Here is a 21249-nt window from a genome sequence, read left to right as displayed (position 1 = left end):
GAATTAATAATTCTATAAATATTTTATGTTAATAAAAACTTAGTAACTGTCCACTTTATTAAAGAAATGGAGGATTGTATCTCACTTTCAGATGAAATAAGTTTAAATGAAGAGCAGCAAAAAATATGTATATGTTATTTAAAAGGTGTACACGGAATTAATGTGGTGTCCACATCAGATTTTTTATTTATAGATTGCGAAGAATTTCGCCCAGATTTCTTCTCTAAGAGCAAAATTATGCAACACAAAATTTTCACAATTTTTTTGCGTTGTTGGGGAATACACCACCATCATAACGTTTTCACTTAGTATTATTTTTAAACTAAAATGTATCACTTTTTAACTAACAACTGTTAATGCAAGCATTCTTAAAAGTAACTATCATAAAATAAGTTTATTAAAACTTAAAGGAATAAGAACAGTAGATAACATCGTTAGAATGTATTATACTTTACCAGGAGTGAAGAAACACTTAAGAGGTTTATTCTTTCATCAATGCGATTAAAATTACAAGGACTTCGGTCACCTGTATAGACAATATTTTTATACATTTACCGAAAGACAACTTTCGATCCTTTAATGCAGATCATAATTAAAACGGTTAGGTTTACTCTTTTAAAAGAGTTTCAATAAAAATTCAGTTAATAATTTGAGAACCTCGTCGTGGTTACCGACACACTGGAAAAGTAATAACTTAGTCGATGAACTTTGTCGATAAAGTTTGCTTAATGAGTTTCAGAAGGATTTCTTTTTACTTTCTAGCTTGTACTTTAATAAAAAAGAAATAATTTAAACACGAAAAGAAAAATACACCGATTAGTAAAGAAATTTTAAAACCTAACTCTATTGTAAAGAAATTTTTTTTTTAATTATTTGAAAAATTTCAAACGAATTTACTTAATTCTTACTGCTACTAAAAAATTATAGTCTGATAATTTAATATTAAATTCAAACAAAATATCTAAAACTAACTGATGTCATACATTAAAAATGAAAACGGATCTGGAAATAAAACAGGTCAGATAACTTCACCAAATATAGAATAGGATTCAATTTCCGTCATTTCTTCCAGCGTTCAGGCGGTAGAGGAATTTAATAATTTATTTTTCAGGATTTAAGCGACAATAATACTATCCATTTCACACAAAGCCGTTCACTTTGAATAGTTTTATTTATGAAAATGTATTTTAATTTCCTGCTCGTATCAGGGAAGTTAAAACTATATTTAAACACAAAGAATAAATATTCCGGGGTATTCATAATTTTTTTCTAGGATACAGTCGACTTGCTTCAAATTATACTCTTCCTTGCTACAATAATCAAGTAATTTGATTATTTGATCTTCGTCTACGATACCGGAGAGTTTGAGATCGAGTACATACTTGACCGTCATCTATCTTGCCGTTTTCATACCGGGATCGTTTTCCGTTAGCCGTCATTTGCGAAGGTTATGCTTTGAACAAGCCACGCCTCTTCTTAATCTGTTCAGTGTTTTCCATTGCTCGTAGTTTAGGCGATTATCACAAGGAAGAGATATCAACCTAACTCCGGTATTTGAGGCTTCGTTTGGTCGTTCGGCTTTTGCGTAGTTCTACGACTGTTCTCATGAAGCTGCGCCTGGATTTTAGCCGATATTCTACTAGCTCTCTGTAATCGTAAAGCGGGTCAATCGCTTTCGCCTGCTATTCTTAGGTGCTATCTCGCGTCGAAATGTTGGTGGGACGATTCCGCTTAGTTCGTACAGTTTTTCTGTAGGCGATTTGCGTAAACATCTTGTAACTACTCGGCACGCTCCATTCAGGGACGCATTCACTTATTAGCGTACGCTAAGCGGCTCCAAAAAGGGCAGGCTTATTCTTCTGCAGAGTAATAACGGACCGATGAGAACGTCCGCATCGGCTCGTTATTACTCTGCAGAAGAATAAGCGTGCCTTGTCTGGAGCCGCTTTTAATACAGCTTCCCGTTTGCTGACTGTTAGCTTGCGAATTATGTTTGCGCTTGCAGCAATCTTCATTTTTGTCGCTTTGCAGTGCCGCTTATAAGCCAGCGATCTGTCCAAGATCACGGCTGGATAATTACGATGTTCTGAAGGTTATTTGGAAGGTAGAATTACTAAATATGGACGAAGCAGGAGCGATATAAAATGCCGAATAGCACAAGCTAAACGAGCCTACAGTAAGAAATATAATTTGTTTACTTCAAAAATTAATTTAAATGTCAGGAAAAGATTTTTGAAAGTATATGTTTGGAGTGTCGCTCTATATGGAAGTGAAACTTGGACAATACTCCGATATTTGCTTCTATTCTCTTAACCAGAAGAAAAGATTAGAAGCTTTTGAAATGCGGTGCTATAGGAGAATGTTAAAAATCAGATGGGTGGATAAAGCGACAAATGAAGAGGTATTGCGGCAAATAGATGAAGAAAGAAGCACTTGGAAAATATAGTTAAAAGAAGAGACAGACTTATAGGCCACATACTAAGGCATCCTGGAATAGTCGCTTTAATATTGGAAGGACAGGTAGAAGGGAAAAATTGTGTAGGCAGGCCACGTTTGGAATATGTAAAACAAATTGTTAGGGATGTAGGATGTAGAGGGTATACTGTAATGAAACGACTAGCACTAGATAGGGAATCTTGGAGAGCTGCATCAAACCAGTCAAATGACTGAAGACAAAAAAAAAGAAGGTTTTAGTTCTTTGTCGCCCCGGCGGATTCTTTGATGTCGTTTTGCCTTGCGGTTTCCGAGATGTGTCGACTTTATAAGTGTAAAATTTATGTCCTCACTTCAAAATGTAGAACTTGGAGTACTTCAGTAACGTATTATCGGTCCCTTGCTTTTTTTTATTGTTTATCGATGACCTGCTTCAAAATCTTGAGCCGTTCATTGTAACCCTTTTCGCAACGGCAGAATACCTGAACAACTGCACGAGTAGATCACGATAATTATTTAGAAGGAATGGAAAATTTTACATAACAGCTTTAAGAAATTATTCACTGGGTGGATTATAACCATCTAAATTTAAATATGAATAAAATCATTGCATTGTGCTTCTAAGAAAGACGTAACACTGCTGTTCGTGTAGATAGAATTTCCATTAATGATATTTCTGTTATCCCTAAAGCCAAATTTCCGGAAGTTATATTGCATAACAAGTTCTCGTGGGATGATTAGATTTGTTCCGTTTATAACAAAATCAAGCCGTTTTCGCTTTCTCTGAAGCGCCTTAATAAAACGATCTAAGTTTATTGTTATTATATATTTAGATATATTATCGTATAAAGTATAATGACATCTTCTGGGGCTCTCCCAAAAATTCAAAAAGTGTTTTTAACCTACAAAAATGGGCTATCAAATCTTCATCTGATGCCCATAAGTACGTATCGTCTATAACGATATTTAGAAAATTAAATATGTTAACTTATTCTTGTATTAATAATTATGAATGTGCAATCTTTCCTAAACAGAGTGGTCATTAAATCTTATAAAAAAAAAATAATAATAATAATAATATTCACCTCTATTAAACCAGACAATGGAATTGCTTTTTTATAATTCAACATAATACTACAAATTTAAAAAAGGACCTTGTTATGCTTCCGTTGGCAATTTTAATAAATCAACAGACTCTTTAAAAAAAAAAATTATTTGTACCAGTTTCTTTTTTCTCCACGGATAGCTTTCAAGGACCAGGCAAAAATCGTTTCACGTAGTTTCTTCTTTTCTCCCCAGAAGTTCATTCTTTCGGACTGTTTATCTCTTCTTTCTTCAGTCCATTTTCCTCTGCTGAGTTTTTGTTTTCATCTCCACGAACCTATAACTCAAAAACTTTCTTTCTGTATTCCTTTCGATCTAAACAGTCATTTTCTCTAATTTTGCAATTTTTGAAATTTTCTTTCATCTGTTAACACAGCTACATTGAACTTTATAATTCCAGAGTTATTGAAAACCTGTTTGTTTAGCCTTTCATAGACGTTCATTCGGACCATGCATCCATGTCTTTTTATTCTTGTTACTTCCAGATCTTCAATTTATCGTATTGCTCTTCATTTGATTTAAGTCTGTGGCCTTCTTGTGGAGTTCTTGGGTCCAAAATCCTTCCTAAAATTCTGCTTTCAACCTTCCGTAGATTTTCTATTCAAGTTATGCTTGTATTACATGCCGTACAAGATTAATAGTTTATTTGAAATAAAATTAGAATATTTTTTAAAGAAACGATATTATTCTGTTTATGAATTTTTTAATAATAATAATTATAAATTAAAAAAAAAAAAACACGTTTTCTTTATCCCGTTCAGGATTACATAAATATGGGATCAAAATAATTTTCAATAACGACTTCTGAATTGTGATATTTATTGTTATAGTAATTTGTTATATTTAATATACTTACCTTAACATTAATTCATGTATTTGTATTTAATTAATGTGACCAAAAATTTATTTTTTATCTTATAATCTGTTTTTATATTTATAATTTATCTTATATTGACGTGATGTATATATATATACAGAGTGATTTTTTAGTCCTGTTACCCAACTGTTAATGTCTGGTAATTTTTTTCTAAGAAAGGGAAACTTTGTTTTGTGACACGAAATTGGTAGCGCTACTCAACCGGTATAGATACGGCAGTGCGAGTCGATTCTACTTGTGCTGTGTAAACTTTTGTGCCGTTTCCGGTCGTGTTACGAACAGAATGTCTTTTGCCGTAGAACAACGAGTTTTCATTCTTGAACATTATTTTGCTACGAAATGGTACGCGAGTGTAAAAGAATCATTTCAAATTAAATTTGTCGGTGTTCCTCCGCCAGAAAAAATGTCAATTTCTAGGCTAGCAAACCGATTTCGAGAGACAGGTAGTGTTTGCGACAGAAAACGTAGCGGTCGACCGACTCGCTTGACAGATGACGTTTTAGAGAATGTGAAAACAAGATCGCTCCATTCTCCACGGAAAAGTTTACGAAAACTTTCTACGCAAGTCGGTTTGTCATATTCCAGTGTTCAGAAAGCCGCTAAAAAATTTAAATCGTATCCGTATCGCGTACGATTAGTCCAAGAGCTTTTGCCTCCAGATTTAAACAAGCAATTTCAACATTGCAGTTGGTTTAGGTCTCTCGTAAACGATAACGGAATCGAATTTTTAAACACAGTCTTCTTTAGTGATGAAGCTTGGATCCATATCGATGGTTATGGGAATAGTCAAAACTGTCGAATGTGGGCGGTTGAAAATCCTAACGCTTTACAAAACAAATCTTTGCATCCTTAAAAAATTGGTGTGTGGTTTGCGATATCTCGTCATGTATAGTCGGACCCGTATTCTTCGAAGAGATAGCAAACGGTGAAGTAAACAGGAATATTGTGCGCCGATTTGTGTCCCTCCTGGAACCTCAAAAACGGTATTGCTGGTTTTGGCAAGACGGCGCTACACGCCACACGTCTCGAGAAACCGTGGATTTTCTGCAAGAGTTCTTTGATGATCGAATAATAAGCAAGGACTTATAGCCTCCAAGGTCCCCAGACCTCACATCTCCTGACTACTTTTTGAAGTCTGAGGCCTTCAAAAACAATCCTCACAATATTGATGAACTTATAAAGTCAATATTACAGACTTAATCACGGATATTTCCAATGCGACTCTTAAAAAAGGTTTCTGCTAATATGCTGAAAAGAGTCCGTGCGTGTATAACCGCAAGGGGTGGGCAATTTGAGCATATTCTTTAACAATTATGTATGTGAAAGTTCGAGCAGCCATGTGGAAGTTGCGAAGAGGTCGGGAAACCGAGGTATTTGGGATTGCAGTTTCGAGCCGGGCTAGAACCGGAGCGGAACGACTATCACAATGCACCGGGTCCAAATTTCGTTCAGTTGCCCATTTCCCGCCTGCGTAAGAGGCTATGGAGCCTCGCGATGGATGCATGGCAGCATGAATGGCACACCACGAATAAGGGAAGATCCCTGTATAGATTTATACAGGATCTGGGGGGGATGGTGTGCCTCGAATTAATTTTTAAGGGCGTCGGGTGCCCAAGTGCTCACCAACCATGTGAATTTGATGCAATATCTGTTTAGGTTTCGCCTAGCGGCTGATGAGTTGTGTGTCTGCGGGGAGGTCCAGTCGAACGAACATCTTATGTTCGACTACCCTGCTCTTGGGGGGGGGGGCAGAGACCGGGCCACCCTGGAACTTAGAGGTCAGGGGGAAAACTTGCCGCTCATAAACGGCGAGTCGATGTGGCGAGAGCCGCATTGTCGGACCGTGTGGGGGTTCCTCGATGAGGTTGCGATGTTCAACCGACATCGTTAGATTTTAAATTTAAATGGGATTTATTGATTCCTTTAGCGGAGTTGTTGGAAGTCCTTATCCGAAATAATGGCTGGCCACCAGCCAGTAAAAGCTCAAAGCACTTTAAATGGTGGACAGGCACTAGCTGGCTGACAGCGACCGAGGCGTGGCGGCTTAAATTGACGTCTTTTTAACTTATAACTTTTTTAGTTTTAATTTGTAACAAGGGGTGCGCCTCACCGATCTAGTTTTAATTTGACAAGTGAGCGGTAGGGACACGTAAGCGGGTGCTATACGGCACCCAGCTTAACCGCTCACGCAAGATAGGAGCTCACTAGGAGCATTAGGAATAACGAGGTCGCAAATCTGTTTTGAGGCACAGTAGCCGTTTTTTGGCACGGAACATTTGGTCTATGCTCTAGGGCGACCGAATGGGGTGGCGGCGGGAGAAATGCCAGGTAACCAAATTAACAATTATGTAAGTAATAGCTTTTTATTAAATCTCTTTTGTAACAAATACATTTTTTTATTCCATCTAAATTTCCTTTTTTTAAATTATATTTAAAATTGGATAACAGGACTAAAAATCACTCTGTATATATAAAATGTTTTTTTATGTTCCGAACATAATAACAATTTATTTATCTATTTATTTATTACACATCATTTTATAGGAAAAAACAACATTTTTCACAAAAATCTATTTCGAAAAAATAAATGGAAATTAGAGAGAATAATTAAAAAATATTAAAAAAAAAACTTACAGTTCTTCTGAACTCCTGAGGTATTCCCTCTGGTAGTTGGGCAACCATTTTCATACCAGCCAACCATTGGTTAAATCCTGTATCGGTACCGGTTGAAGGAGTAACAGAGAACCTTAAAGAAGTGTCCTCGCCTGGAAATAACAAAAATAACCAAAGTAAATATAATATATAAAAAAAAATTATCGTTCATTTATAATTTAAATCACACGGGGTATTTCATATATAAAATGTATGCATTATACAGAATATTAACAAAGTTACTATCATACCCGACATAGTATAACTGCTATACAATTTTATACTAAATATTTTGAAATAAAATTGTTTATAATTATTTTATTAAAAAAAAAAAAAAAGCTGACAACACAGTTTTAGACGCAACGCGGCTATAGCCCCCACGTGACGTTATAAATTGTTTCTAATGCACGGCACACAACTTAATTAAAAATATTTAACATTTTATTTAATTTTTTTTTTCGTTTATTTAATTCAATGATGCTAACTAAAGAGCGCGCGCGTATACCGTATTTCATTCGTGCGGATGTGACACGGTACTAGTAGCGACTGTCGACATATAACTAATGAAATTTCACAATATACATAGAACAAATTTCGCTCGTTTGATCTACAAACTGGTGCAACCGCGAGACTTAACGCACCACAGGTACCAAGTCGACCCTGCAATCAAGTTACTTTTTTACATTTTAAATATTATTCGTTTGTTTGTGACGTCACAACATAGTAGCAGACTACAACAGCAATTTTTGAGGCGGAGGTGCGATTTTACTAAATTTTTTGTTGAACATATTGTTATTTTTTAATCGTTAACAATTGACTTAATTAGGTGAAATCTTGAGATACAAGAGTGACCTTCCTCACTACAGTTTTTGACCTTTTAAGTTGAAAATGTAACGGCATCAATGCCCCATATATAGAAGCAATTTGACAGAGTTTTGTCAAAATCGGTCCAGTAGCTCTGGATATACAAGGTGATATGAGGCCGACACCGAATACATACACGTATTTACTAATATTAACATCCGGAAAATGTCTATCCGATTTTTATGGTTCCTCAGGTGTGAAAACGTCAAGATACGTCCGGTGAAAACCACGTATGCCCAAATGGACCGATTACAACACTTTCACTTATAGAGCTATAGCGCTATCTATAGCTCTGTTATAGCGCTATCTAGACGGGAAAGTAAAAAAAAAAAAAGAATGAAGGGTTATTTTACAAAAATAGAGATGATACGTAAATGTCACCCTTAATAATTAAAAATTGTCAATTTAAGAAATGCATTTTAAAAAGTTATTTATTGAACCACTATAATTTTATAAATAATTTTAGCACGTAACGAAGAACATACTATGTTGTAGTTGACATACAACATACTATGTTGTATGTCAACTACAACATAAATCATTTAGTACATAAATGTTAGTACATAATGTTAGTATCATGTTAGTACATAAATCATTTTATGCTAGCAAGTTAAGCTATCCATCAATAGAGACTTAATTAATAGATTTTACTAATTAAAAAATGTAAATAGATGCTAAGCGATAGCTACTATTAACTTCTAATAAGTAGATATAAAAAAAAAATTATTTAAATTATTTATACTTTACCGCTTAACCTAAGCATAAAGTCCCATTTTAAATTTTTTAGAATAAATTATTCAATTAAGCGATCAGTTAATAGAATACTTAATCTTTAAGCCAGAGGGGGGATTAACTTTTAAGAGGGTACTTATATTTAAGCGTACTTAATTTTTAAGGCAAGAGGAAGGATTTTTAAATATTTTTCCATGAGACATCCCCGTTGAACTTAATTTGAGCTTAGCAAAGGGACTTTGCTAAGTTTTCATCCGAATGGCTTCGTAAACAAACAGAATTGCCGGTATCGGGCAGAAAGAAACCCACATCGGCTTCACGAGAGACCACTCATAGCCCAAAGGTGACTGTCTGGTGTGCAATAGGAAAGGTCGGTGTTATCGGACCGTATTTTTTTGAAGAAAATGACGCTGCCGTAACTGTAACAGCCGATCGTTACATTGCGATGTTGTATACGTTTTTCATCCCTGAGTTACGAAACCGGGGAATCGATTTTCAAAATGAGTTATTCCAGCAGGATGGAGCTACAGCGCACACAGCGAGGGTAACGATGGCTGTTCTCCGTAACTTGTTTCCGGGACGGATCGTTTCCAGATTCGGCGACATTCCTTGTCTCCCTCGGTCCCCCGACTTGAGTAGTTGTGATTTTTTTCTGCGGGGGTTTCTGAAATCGCGTGTGTACGGCGATAAACCGCGTACATTGGAGGACCTAAAGATCGCAATTCGTCATCACGTCACCCAGACATGCTGCAAAGAATTGAGGCCGGTTACCGTGAAAGGCCCAAAATGGACATCACTTGCCGGACATGAGTAACTAACAAATGCTTTGATTTAACAAGCGTTTCAGTACCAATAAAACTTTTTTAAAGTAAATATTCAATTTGTTATGATTATTTTAAAAATATCCGGTTTCCGTGAATGACCCTGTATTAGGTAGGTATTCCGCCTCCTCTTAAAGAAACAGATTAAAAAAAAAACACACACACACACACACACACCAACGTAAGTAAATACATAAAGCAATATATTTAAAAGGATATTTAATTTGGATAAATACAATGCAAGGAAATAAAGGGGTAAAGTCAATCTTTAATACAACTTGGTATTCTCAGTTAACATTTAAATCCAAGAGAAATGGATATATTTGCATAAGGTACACAATCTTCATTTGTAATCAAAATGAAAATGTAAACGCACGCACTCGCACGGAATACGAACAACATTTTACTCTGCGGTGGACTTTACAACGAGAACTGCGGTGCATAAATTTATTCCACGTAAAGCTAGTGAAGTAAAGTTTAATCAGGGATTAGGTTTTACATGCAATCAACTTTACTAGATCGTTTGCATTTAGCACATAAAAGAGAGAGATAGATCGAGCGAGTTTGGGAGGGAATTAGGGTTTGAAGGTGGTGAAAGAACGTATGATTAACATAACGAGAGAAATAGAGCGACTGACTGACTTGACAGAAAACTCTATTAATCCTTTGTAATACTTGCTTATTTTTTTTTTTATTGTAAACAACGAATTTTCGTAAACATTATATATTTTGAAACGAAAACGAAGTTCTTTTTTCACCAAAGTATAAATTTTCTAAACTTGTTTGCTTTACTCGATCGCCAAAATTATGCGATTAAACGCACGCGTTCGAAACATCGAAGCAAGTCATCTAAAGGATAATACTTGACAATTATTATAGTCATTTTTGCGCCTTCACTTTGTTAATCCGAGAACTTAGACGAACAAATCGTCATTGACCGAAAAGAAAATTTGAAAAACAAATTAATAAAAGCATCTACATACATAAATATTAAAATTTCATATAATTAACAAAATATTGGGTAAATGTTTTGGTTAAACTACTAGCCGGTCGAGAGAGCAAATCAGAGGGTGGTTGGAGGAAGATTGGGGGAGGGGGAGAGCAGAGGGTGGAGCCCTCTGGCGTCTAGCCAGAGGGCTCCACCCTCTGAATCCCTTATGCATTCGTTATCCTCACAATTATGAAAAACATTTATGTGCTCGTTTTACCTCCAGGTGGTGATCTCTTTCCACTTTGAATACTTGTTCTCGTAAAACCCGGTTAGGCTTAACGGCACGAGATAAACGTCATAGATTCCGATCTCTTCTTAGATTGCCCACCGGGCTGGTCTAGTGGTGAATTCGTCATCGCAAATCAACTGATTATAAAGTCCAAAGTTCTAAGGTTAAAATCCTTAATTTTATACGGATTAGTATACTATATCGTGAATACCGGTGTTCTTTACTGGTTAGGTATTCAATTAACCATACTCCTCAGGAGTGATCGATCTGAGACTGTACAAGACTACACTTCATTTACATTTACACATATTATCCTTTGAAGTAATACCTTATGGTGATACCGGAGGCTATTTAAACAGGAAAAAAGTCTTCTTACAGGGCATAATGAAAATTATTCAAAAAATATATAGGAAGGGAACGAGGAGGAGGAGAGGAGGAGAGGAGTAGGAGGAGGAGGTGGAGGAGGAGGATGAGGATGAGGATGAGGATGAGGATGAGGATGAGGATGAGGATGAGGATGAGGATGAGGATGAGGATGAGGAGGAGGAGGAGGAGGAGGAGGAGGAGGAGGAGGAGGAGGAGGAGGAAGGAGGAGGAGGAGGAGGAGGAGGAGGAGGAAGAAGAAGAAGAAGAAGAAAAATGAATAATGACAGGGACGTTATATACAAAAAAGAATAGAAAACGACGAAGTAAATATTATTAATTTACAAATACTTGAAAAAAAAACGACAGAATAATAGTAAATAAAGTAATGTGAATATTAAAATATTTTACGGATATTCAATAAGGAAAAAAGAGTCGTTTTACTTTATTATATTTCTGTTGCCATGGTGACTGAAAATAATTATCTACGGCTTAAAAGCTTCCCTAGGATAACACGACTGAAAATTTGAAAGCAGTTGGTTGATCCGTTCTAACGTGATGCTGTTACAAACAAACTCAGACCCGTAAACTTTCGTGTATGTATATATATATATATATATATATATATATATATACATATACATACTTATTGCCAATTAATTAAGTAAATGATTTATTTTTAATGCTCAAATTCAACCGAAAGATATATAAAATTTGCTGTAATATAATTAAATAAACCTAACAGTTTGTTAAAAAAAAACTTAATTAGACTAGGAAAATGATTAAAAGGTTTTACACGGATGATAAATGAAAAATTAGATAGGTTAGGAGACGTTTAAGTGTTAGGTAGACGTCTTAGGGAAAGACTGATTGACGCTTTGTTTATTTCTTGTGACAATGGACGAGAGAGCTATTTAATTGCTTACGTAAGAGAAAACGGAGAAAGAAAAATCAATATTAGGGTATTTTCACTAAATACTTTATATAAATACCTTAAAAATACAGTATTAATTGTTTCTCCGTGTCTAAAATATTTCAAGAACATTCTGGCTATTTTTTTTTAGCAGTGTTATAAGAAAATTCTATAAACGTTCTAAGAATAACCTACCAGTTATGGTGTATTAAGGTAACATCACACGTAAAGTTTATCCGCATATAAATCAAAATTAAACCCACCAGGATGGTCTAATGGTAAATAATATTTGCGTATGGAACTAAAGAGCCGCAGCTTCACATCCAAAGAGTCGTATGTGGCTCGCGAGCCGCAGGTTGCCGACCCCTAACCCACCGGGTTGGTCTAGTGGTGAACGCGTCTTCCCAAATCAGCTGATTTGAAAGTCTAGAGTTCCAGCGTTCAAGTCCTAGTACAGTCAGTTATTTTTACACGGATTTGAATACTAGATTGTAGATACCGGTGTTCTTTGGTGGTTGCGTTTCAATTAACCACACATCTCAGGAATGGTCGAACTGAGACTGCACAAGATTACACTTCATTTACACTCATACATATCACCCTCTGAAGTATTATCTGTAAAGTAATAACCGGAGGCTAAACAGGAAAAAGAAAGAAATCAGAATTAAACGGATTAAATCAGAATTAGTGTCCCGGCTTTTGGTATTACTGCTGTGAGAGCATAGCTATAAAGTAAAAGTATAACATATCGGCCAAACGTTTGATTATCAGGAGTTTTGGTAATGTCGACGTAACAGGATCCTCTTTAGTCCAAAAATCATAAAAAAAAGTCACAAAAATTTCCGGTAGAATTATATTTGTACGTACGTTCAGACCGATTCCTGTATTTTAATTAACATACCCCGACCGGCTCGACATAAATTCTTTGAAAACGTCACAAAGATTTCGATGTACGAGGCATCGGATTGGAAGAAGTTTGTCGATCTTTTGTCAGCCAGACTTAGCGTTTTAGCTCAGGGTCTGGACACGACTGGTCTAGAGAACCTGGCGGAGATATTAACATCGGCTTTTATGAATGCCTGACAGCTCGATTCCCCGAAGAGAGGTTGACCCCTTGGTGGAATACGGAGTTTTTTAATATGAAGAAAGCAGTTTGTCGTTTACGGAAGGCCTGTCAACGTGAGGGTGATCCTGAGCGACGGGCAGTTCTTATTGGTGACTTACAGGGATCGGAGATCCAACTATTTTGATAACCGGACGACCAAAAGGGACTCGGAGCATTCCTTTGTGAACTACCAAGGAAATAACGATACCTGTGGAGTCGTATATAGGGTTCTAGGACATAAACGTAGAAAGGATGTTCTTCTGTCCGCTCTCTCGACCCGGCAGGGCATGGTTTCGTGTATATCCGAAACTTTACGCAGACTACTCGACGATTTTCTGCCTGGTGCTAGCGAAGCTGGAGAGACCATACCATCTTCGGGTACGGTGTGAGGTCGCTCTGTTTCGCGGGGATGCATTATTTCTGGAGATTGCTGAGGCCGAGGTGGTCGGGCTATCTGTAGTCTTGGTAGAGGTAAGGTGCCTGATTTTAATGGACTGACAGCTAACGCTCGGTTTGAGTTAACGTGAGAATTATCACGCGTGTATATAATAAATTATTGTTTCGCGGATTCTTCCCAGTGTGCTGAAAGAAAGGGATTGTAAAATCGTTGTTTAAGGGAGCGACAAGGATCCGGCTATTAGTTCATCATATCGGTCCGGAGAAGACAACGATGATGCTCTTCAAAGGCCGTTCGGCGGATAGTCGGCAAGTTCGACTATCGATGTCGGGTTGTTGAATAAAATACACTCAAGTACAGAAGTACCTACGGGTGTATCTTGATGAGAAATTTCAGTTCAAGAGGCACCTTCAATGCAGTGCTTCGCAGAAAAGGCTTGTGATGTTTTTTTTGGATCTGGCGCGTCGTCAATCCGGACCGGGGTCTCATTTTAGGACCCTATGTATTCTGCACAAGGGCGTGTATGAAGCAATTATGTATGCTGCGCAAGTTTGGGCGGAAAGGATGACATCGGTTGAAACAGAGTGAAACCGGTTGATATTCTAGGTTTTGAGACACAGGAGCGATTTGTTGCTAGGAAGTTGGGTGAGCTGACTTCCAAAAAGAATCGGGATATCTAACAACATGGTTATGATATAAGGCAGGCTATATGAGTTCAGACTATCGGTGGGTGATATACACACGATCTCTTTCCAGACATTAGAAGCTTGCGGAGCGCTTCATGGGTTTTACCTAACAAGTACGTAACTCAGGCCCAGAGCGGAAAAAAGCTTTTTTTTTGTGAAATTGTTTTTTTGTTTTTGACGAATTAAAAGTGTCAGGACAAAACTGTTCTTGCGATCAACAATCTAACAGGTATGAAAATAGAATATTAGAGATTCAAATTAACCGATATATTTATTAAGGCAGCCTAGTTTTGAAGTTTATTTTATGAACGATTAGTTCGTGCCCTTACGTTAGAGCGAGGCGTGGAGATCGTGCTTCCGCGGAACGATTAAATATTTGAAAGGACTACAAATTAGAGAAGACGAACAAAAACATTTTGGAAGAAGCTTACAGCGAAGGCGATAGCAAGTCGACTTAAAATAATGATGGAAACGTCTACCGATGCGTTTGCATCGATGCATCCTGAAGATGCCTGGCTAACGATTGTGATATGTAATCAGCATTTGAGGGTGGATAAGATGACCTCCGGTAAAGCCCATTAGGGCTAAGAACGGAGCAGACAGTTTAGCGATAGGAATTATCACTTCTGGGAGCGTTCCACTGAGGAAGTCAGGCTATATATTGGTCGCAGAAAGTTAATCTTTAACGTAATGAAGGTACTTATTAAGTTATTTTAAATTCCAAACTTTTAGGTGGATCGGATTTAGTGGTGGGCGGATATCCGACATTATTCTCAACAGTTTTTGTCTCATATGTGTAAAACAAGTTGACTAAAAAAGTTGAAATTGGCACAAATAGTTTGCTTATTATAATAATAACCCACCTTTTATCTGAATTTTGACCCGATCGAACAAAGGGCATCAGAGTACCAATATTTTTAATTATTTTTTTTTTTTTTTTTTGTCTTCAGTCATTTGACTGGTTTGATGCAGCTCTCCAAGATTCCCTATCTAGTGCTAGTCGTTTCATTTCAGTATACCCTCTACATCCTACATCCCCAACAATTTGTTTTACATACTCCAAACGTGGCCTGCCTACACAATTTTTCCCTTCTACCTGTCCTTCCAATATTAAAGCGACTATTCCAGGATGCCTTAGTATGTGGCCTATAAGTCTGTCTCTTCTTTTAACTATATTCTTCCAAATGCTTCTTTCTTCATCTATTTGCCGCAATACCTCTTCATTTGTCACTTTATCCACCCATCTGATTTTTAACATTCTCCTATAGCACCACATTTCAAAAGCTTCTAATCTTTTCTTCTCAGATACTCCGATTGTCCAAGTTTCACTTCCATATAAAGCGACACTCCAAACATACACTTTCAAAAATCTTTTCCTGACATTTAAATTCATTTTTGATGTAAACAAATTATATTTCTTACTGAAGGCTCGTTTAGCTTGTGCTATTCGGCATTTTATATCGCTCCTGCTTCGTCCATCTTTAGTAATTTTACTTCCCAAATAACAAAATTCTTCTACCTCCATAATCTTTTCTCCTCCTATTTTCACATTCAGGGGTCCATCTTTGTTATTTCTACTACATTTCATTACTTTTGTTTTGTTCTTGTTTATTTTCATGCGATAGTTCTTGCGTAGGACTTCATCTATGCCATTCATTGTTTCTTCTAAATCCTTTTTACTCTCGGCTAGAATTACTATATCATCAGCAAATCGTAGCATCTTTATCTTTTCACCTTGTACTGTTACTCCGAATCTAAATTGTTCTTTAATATCATTAACTGCTAGTTCCATGTAAAGATTAAAAAGTAACGGAGATAGGGAACATCCTTGTCGGACTCCCTTTCTTATTAGGGCTTCTTTCTTATGTTCTTCAATTGTTATTGTTGCTGTTTGGTTCCTGTACATGTTAGCAATTGTTCTTCTATCTCTGTATTTGAACCCTAATTTTTTTAAAATGCTGAACATTTTATTCCAATCTACGTTATCGAAAGCCTTTTCTAGGTCTATAAACGCCAAGTATGTTGGTTTGTTTTTCTTTAATCTTCCTTCTACTATTAATCTGAGGCCTAAAATTGCTTCCCTTGTTCCTATACTTTTCCTGAAACCAAATTGGTCTTCTCCTAACACTTCTTCCACTCTCCTCTCAATTCTTCTGTATAAAATTCTAGTTAAGATTTTTGATGCATGACTAGTTAAACTAATTGTTCTGTATTCTTCACATTTATCTGCCCCTGCTTTCTTTGGTATCATAACTATAACACTTTTTTTGAAGTCTGATGGAAATTCCCCTTTTTCATAAATATTACACACCAGTTTGTATAATCTATCAATCGCTTCCTCACCTGCACTGCGCAGTAATTCTACAGGTATTCCGTCTATTCCAGGAGCCTTTCTGCCATTTAAATCTTTTAATGCTCTCTTAAATTCAGATCTCAGTATTGTTTCTCCCATTTCATCCTCCTCAACTTCCTCTTCTTCCTCTATAACACCATTTTCTAATTCATTTCCTCCGTATAACTCTTCAATATATTCCACCCATCTATCGACTTTACCTTTCGTATTATATATTGGTGTACCATCTTTGTTTAACACATTATTAGATTTTAATTTATGTACCCCAAAATTTTCCTTAACTTTCCTGTATGCTCCGTCAATTTTACCAATGTTCATTTCTCTTTCCACTTCTGAACACTTTTCTTTAATCCACTCTTCTTTCGCCAGTTTGCATTTCCTATTTATAGCATTTCTTAATTGCCGATAGTTCCTTTTACTTTCTTCATCATTAGCATTCTTATATTTTCTACGTTCATCCATCAGCTGCAATATATCGTCTGAAACCCAAGGTTTTCTACCAGTTCTCTTTATTCCGCCTAAGTTTGCTTCAGCTGATTTAAGAATTTCCTTTTTAACATTCTCCCATTCTTCTTCTACATTTTCTACCATATCTTTTTTACTCAGACCTCTTGCGATGTCCTCCTCAAAAATCTTCTTTACCTCTTCTTCCTCAAGCTTCTCTAAATTCCACCGATTCATCTGACAACTTTTCTTCAGGTTTTTAAACCCCAATCTACATTTCATTATCACCAAATTATGGTCGCTATCAATGTCTGCTCCAGGGTAAGTTTTGCAGTCAACGAGTTGATTTCTAAATCTTTGCTTAACCATGATATAATCTATCTGATACCTTCCAGTATCGCCTGGCTTTTTCCAAGTGTATATTCTTCTATTATGATTTTTAAATTGGGTGTTGGCAATTACTAAATTATACTTCGTGCAAAATTCTATAAGTCGGTCCCCTCTTTCATTCCTTTTGCCCAGCCCATATTCACCCACTATATTTCCTTCCTTGCCTTTTCCAATGCTTGCATTCCAATCTCCAACTATTATTAAATTTTCATCTCCCTTTACGTGTTTAATTGCTTCATCAATCTCTTCGTATACACACTCTACCTCATCATCATCATGGGCGCTTGTAGGCATATAAACGTTAACAATCGTTGTCGGTTTAGGTTTTGATTTTATCCTTATTACAATGATTCTATCGCTATGCGTTTTGAAATACTCCACTCTCCTCCCTATCTTCTTGTTCATCACGAAACCTACTCCTGCCTGCCCATTATTTGACGCTGAGTTAATTACTCTAAAATCACCTGACCAAAAGTCGCCTTCCTCTTCCCACCGAACCTCACTAATTCCTACTATATCCACATTCACCCTATCCATTTCCCTTTTTAAATTTTCTAGCCTACCAACCTTTTTTAAGCTTCTAACATTCCACGCTCCGACTCGTAGAATGTTATTTTTTAATTTTCTGGTGACCCCTTCCTTAGTAGTCCCCACCCGGAGATCCGAACGGGGGACTATTTTACCTCCGGAATATTTTACCAAGGAAGGCGCCTCCATTGTTGCTATGTGAAAATGCAGAGAGCCACATTTTCTTGGAAAAAAAGCAGCTGTAGTTTTCCATTGCTTTCAGCTGCGCAGTACTCAGAGGACTGAGTGATGTTGATACGGCCGTTTAAGTCATTGTGACTCACGCCCCTAACAACTACTGAAAGAGCTGCTGCCCTCTTTCAGGAATCATTCCTTAGTCTGGCTCTCAACAGATACCTCTCCGATATGGTTGCACCTTCGGTCCAGCTACTCTGTATCCCTGAGCACTCAAGCCCCCTCACCAACGGCAAGGTCTCATGATTCATAGAGGAGGAATTATTTTTTTAAGGAAACTAATTTTTTCGGATTTGTTGCAGACAATCGGGTTCACTTATTTTTTTTTTGTCTTTAGTGATTTGACTAGTTTGATGCAGCTCTCCAAGATTCCCTATCTAGTGCTACTAGTTTCATTTCGGTAACCCCCTACATCCTACATCCCAAAAATTTGTTTTACATATTCCAAACGTTGCCTGCTTATACAATTTTTTCCTTCTACCTGTCCCTCCAATATTAAAGCGACTATTCCAGGATGCCTTAGTATGTGGCCTATAAGTCTGTCTCTCCTTTTAACTATATTTTTTCAAATGCTTCTTTCTTCATCTATTTGTCGCAATACCTCTTCATTTGTCACTTTATCCACCCGTCTGATTTTTAACATTCTCCTATAGCACCGTATTTCAAAAGCTTCTAATCTTTTCTTCTCAGATACTCCGATCGTCAAAGTTTCACTTCCATATAAAGCGACGCTCCAAACATATATTTTCAAAAATTTTTTCCTGACATTTAAATTAATTTTTGATGTAAACAAATTATATTTCTTATTGAAGGCTCGTTTCGCTTGTGCTATTCGGCATTTTATATCGCTCCTGCTTCGTCCATCTTTAGTAATTCTACTTCCCAAATAACAAAATTCTTCTACCTCCATAATCTTTTCTCCACCTATTTTCACATTCAGTGGTCCATCTTTGTTATTTCTACTGCATTTCATTACTTTTGTTTTGTTCTTGTTTATTTTCACGCGATAGTTCTTGCGTAGGACTTCATCTATGCCGTTCATTGTTTCTTCTAAATCCTTTTTATTCTCGGCTAGAATTACTATATCATCAGCAAATCATAGCATCTTTATCTTTTCACCTTGTACTGTTACTCCGAATCTAAATTGTTCTTTAACATCATTAACCGCTAGATTCATGTAAAGATTAAAAAGTAACGGAGATAGGGAACATCCTTGTCGGACTCCCTTTCTTATTACGGCTTCTTTCACTTATTAAAATAAATAATAATTACACGATTAAATAAGTTTTTAATCTTCAAAATATAGGACTGAATGGGACATGTACTTAAAATATTAAGTTTTTTTTTTAAATTTAATATTGAAAATCAACTTGTAACCAGGGTTTATTTAGATGATATGGTAACTTTGTTTTCAAAAGCTGACGACACAGTCGTAGATCTTTTCCATCACGCGGCTAGCCGCGTTCCGGGAAAGTCCTTAAAGTGTGGGATTATTTCTGAGCACGGCTTACACATAAATTAACCTAAAATATTTATAATTTTATTTAAATATCATATTTTTTCGTTTATTTAATTAAATTAATCTAACTAAATCGCGCGCGCGCATAACGTATTTACTTCGCGCGGGTGTGGCGGTATTAACGGCGACGGTCGGCACTAACTAAACTAATGCAACTTCATAACTTAACGCTTGTACGGTCAGCAGTTGATGTAGCAGTGAGACTTAACGCGCCAGGTACTGATTCGACCGGACAATGGTGGTCGAGACCCAGCCAGACGTAGTTACTTTTTTACACTCTAAATATTATTCATTTATTTAATTATACCGATCACCTGTGACGATACAATATATCAGTAGTTTAGAGTACTTTTTGGAATGGGTGGGTGAGATTTTCCAAAATTCTTTTTTGCAAAAATTCTCATTTTTTAATCTGCCAAGGAAAAATATGAAATCAGGCGAAATTTCAAGATACTGAGGCGAATGACCTTACCTTGCTCTTCAGCCTCAACCACTTGACCTTTTAATTTGAAAACTTAATTTCATCAATGTCCCATACGTAGTAGTCATCTGACAAAGTTCGGTCAAATCGGTTCAGTAGTGCTGGAGATATAAGGTGATTTAGAGATCGACAACTAACACACACACATACAAACGAATAATATCATTCAAAAATTTCCATCCGGTTTTTTGGGTTCCTTAGGTGTCAAAACGTCAATATCCGGTATAAACCGTATATTTCTAAATTGGACCGATAACAATATTTCCGTTCTAGAACTATAGCTCGGCTGTAGGGCTATCTAGACGGGAAAGTAAAATCATTACAGCAGTGAAACATCCTTTTTTTCTTAACTATAACCGGAAATCCGGCCATTCGATCCACTTACTGCGACAATTTTTATTGCATCTAAGTGAAATTAAAAAAAAAAAAAAAAAACGGTCCGTAAATAAAATTCATATAACTAATCAAATATGTAAACTTCATCACAAGATACACAATTATATGTATAACAAACAATTTGGCAACACTGTACTATTTCACATGTACAACTGTGAATAAAAATAAATTTGCGTGACAACTTGTAGTAATCGAAGTATATAAATAAAACCACATTAAATTTCAATCAAGTTGATAGAAATAGAATATTTTACTTTTGAGAAATCGATTACCAAATTTAAACTAAAGTCGAATTTATAACAAATATATATATATATATATATATATATATATATATATATATATATATATATATATATATATATACAGACTACTTCTCCAAATGTATATGTATGTGTGAGTCGGGCGCAATCGTGCTCCAGTTTCATTGCTCTTTATTTTTGGCAAAATTCCAACAAACTACAGCCACCCTTTTAACTCCTTTAAGTTTAACGTCATGCGATACTATGACTCACTTTTGCTTTACTGCTGCATTGACCCGTCTTTTCATTATAGTACAGTCTGGTTTACATTAAAATAGCGCTGTAGTATACCGTTCTAAAAAATACTACTTTTATTTTCAATAATTAATTTTTATTTTAATTAATATTGTACATAAATTAGTTCCATTAATTTTAATTAAAAACATATCGAATTATTTAAGATTTTATTTAAATGCATAGACTTAAAACAATTAT

At 36.1% G+C, this 21249-nt stretch overlaps 1 protein-coding gene across 4 annotated transcripts in view; it reads right to left on the bottom strand.

Moving 5' to 3' along the window:
• The window catches only part of LOC142332714 (uncharacterized), a 406945-nt gene that overhangs the window by 147134 nt on the left and 238562 nt on the right, over positions 1–21249 (bottom strand). For all 4 annotated transcript variants that reach the window (XM_075379296.1, XM_075379297.1, XM_075379299.1 and 1 more), the window contains one exon: positions 7049–7179. In XM_075379296.1, coding sequence (XP_075235411.1) covers positions 7049–7179 — 131 coding nt within the window. The remainder of the gene's footprint in view (positions 1–7048; positions 7180–21249) is intronic.

The sequence above is a fragment of the Lycorma delicatula genome, chromosome 12, assembly GCF_047948215.1.
Source record: "Lycorma delicatula isolate Av1 chromosome 12, ASM4794821v1, whole genome shotgun sequence".
Classification (NCBI taxonomy): Eukaryota; Metazoa; Arthropoda; class Insecta; order Hemiptera; family Fulgoridae; genus Lycorma; species Lycorma delicatula.
Note: the sequence above shows the minus strand (reverse complement) of the source record. Positions and strands in the feature narration are given on the sequence as shown.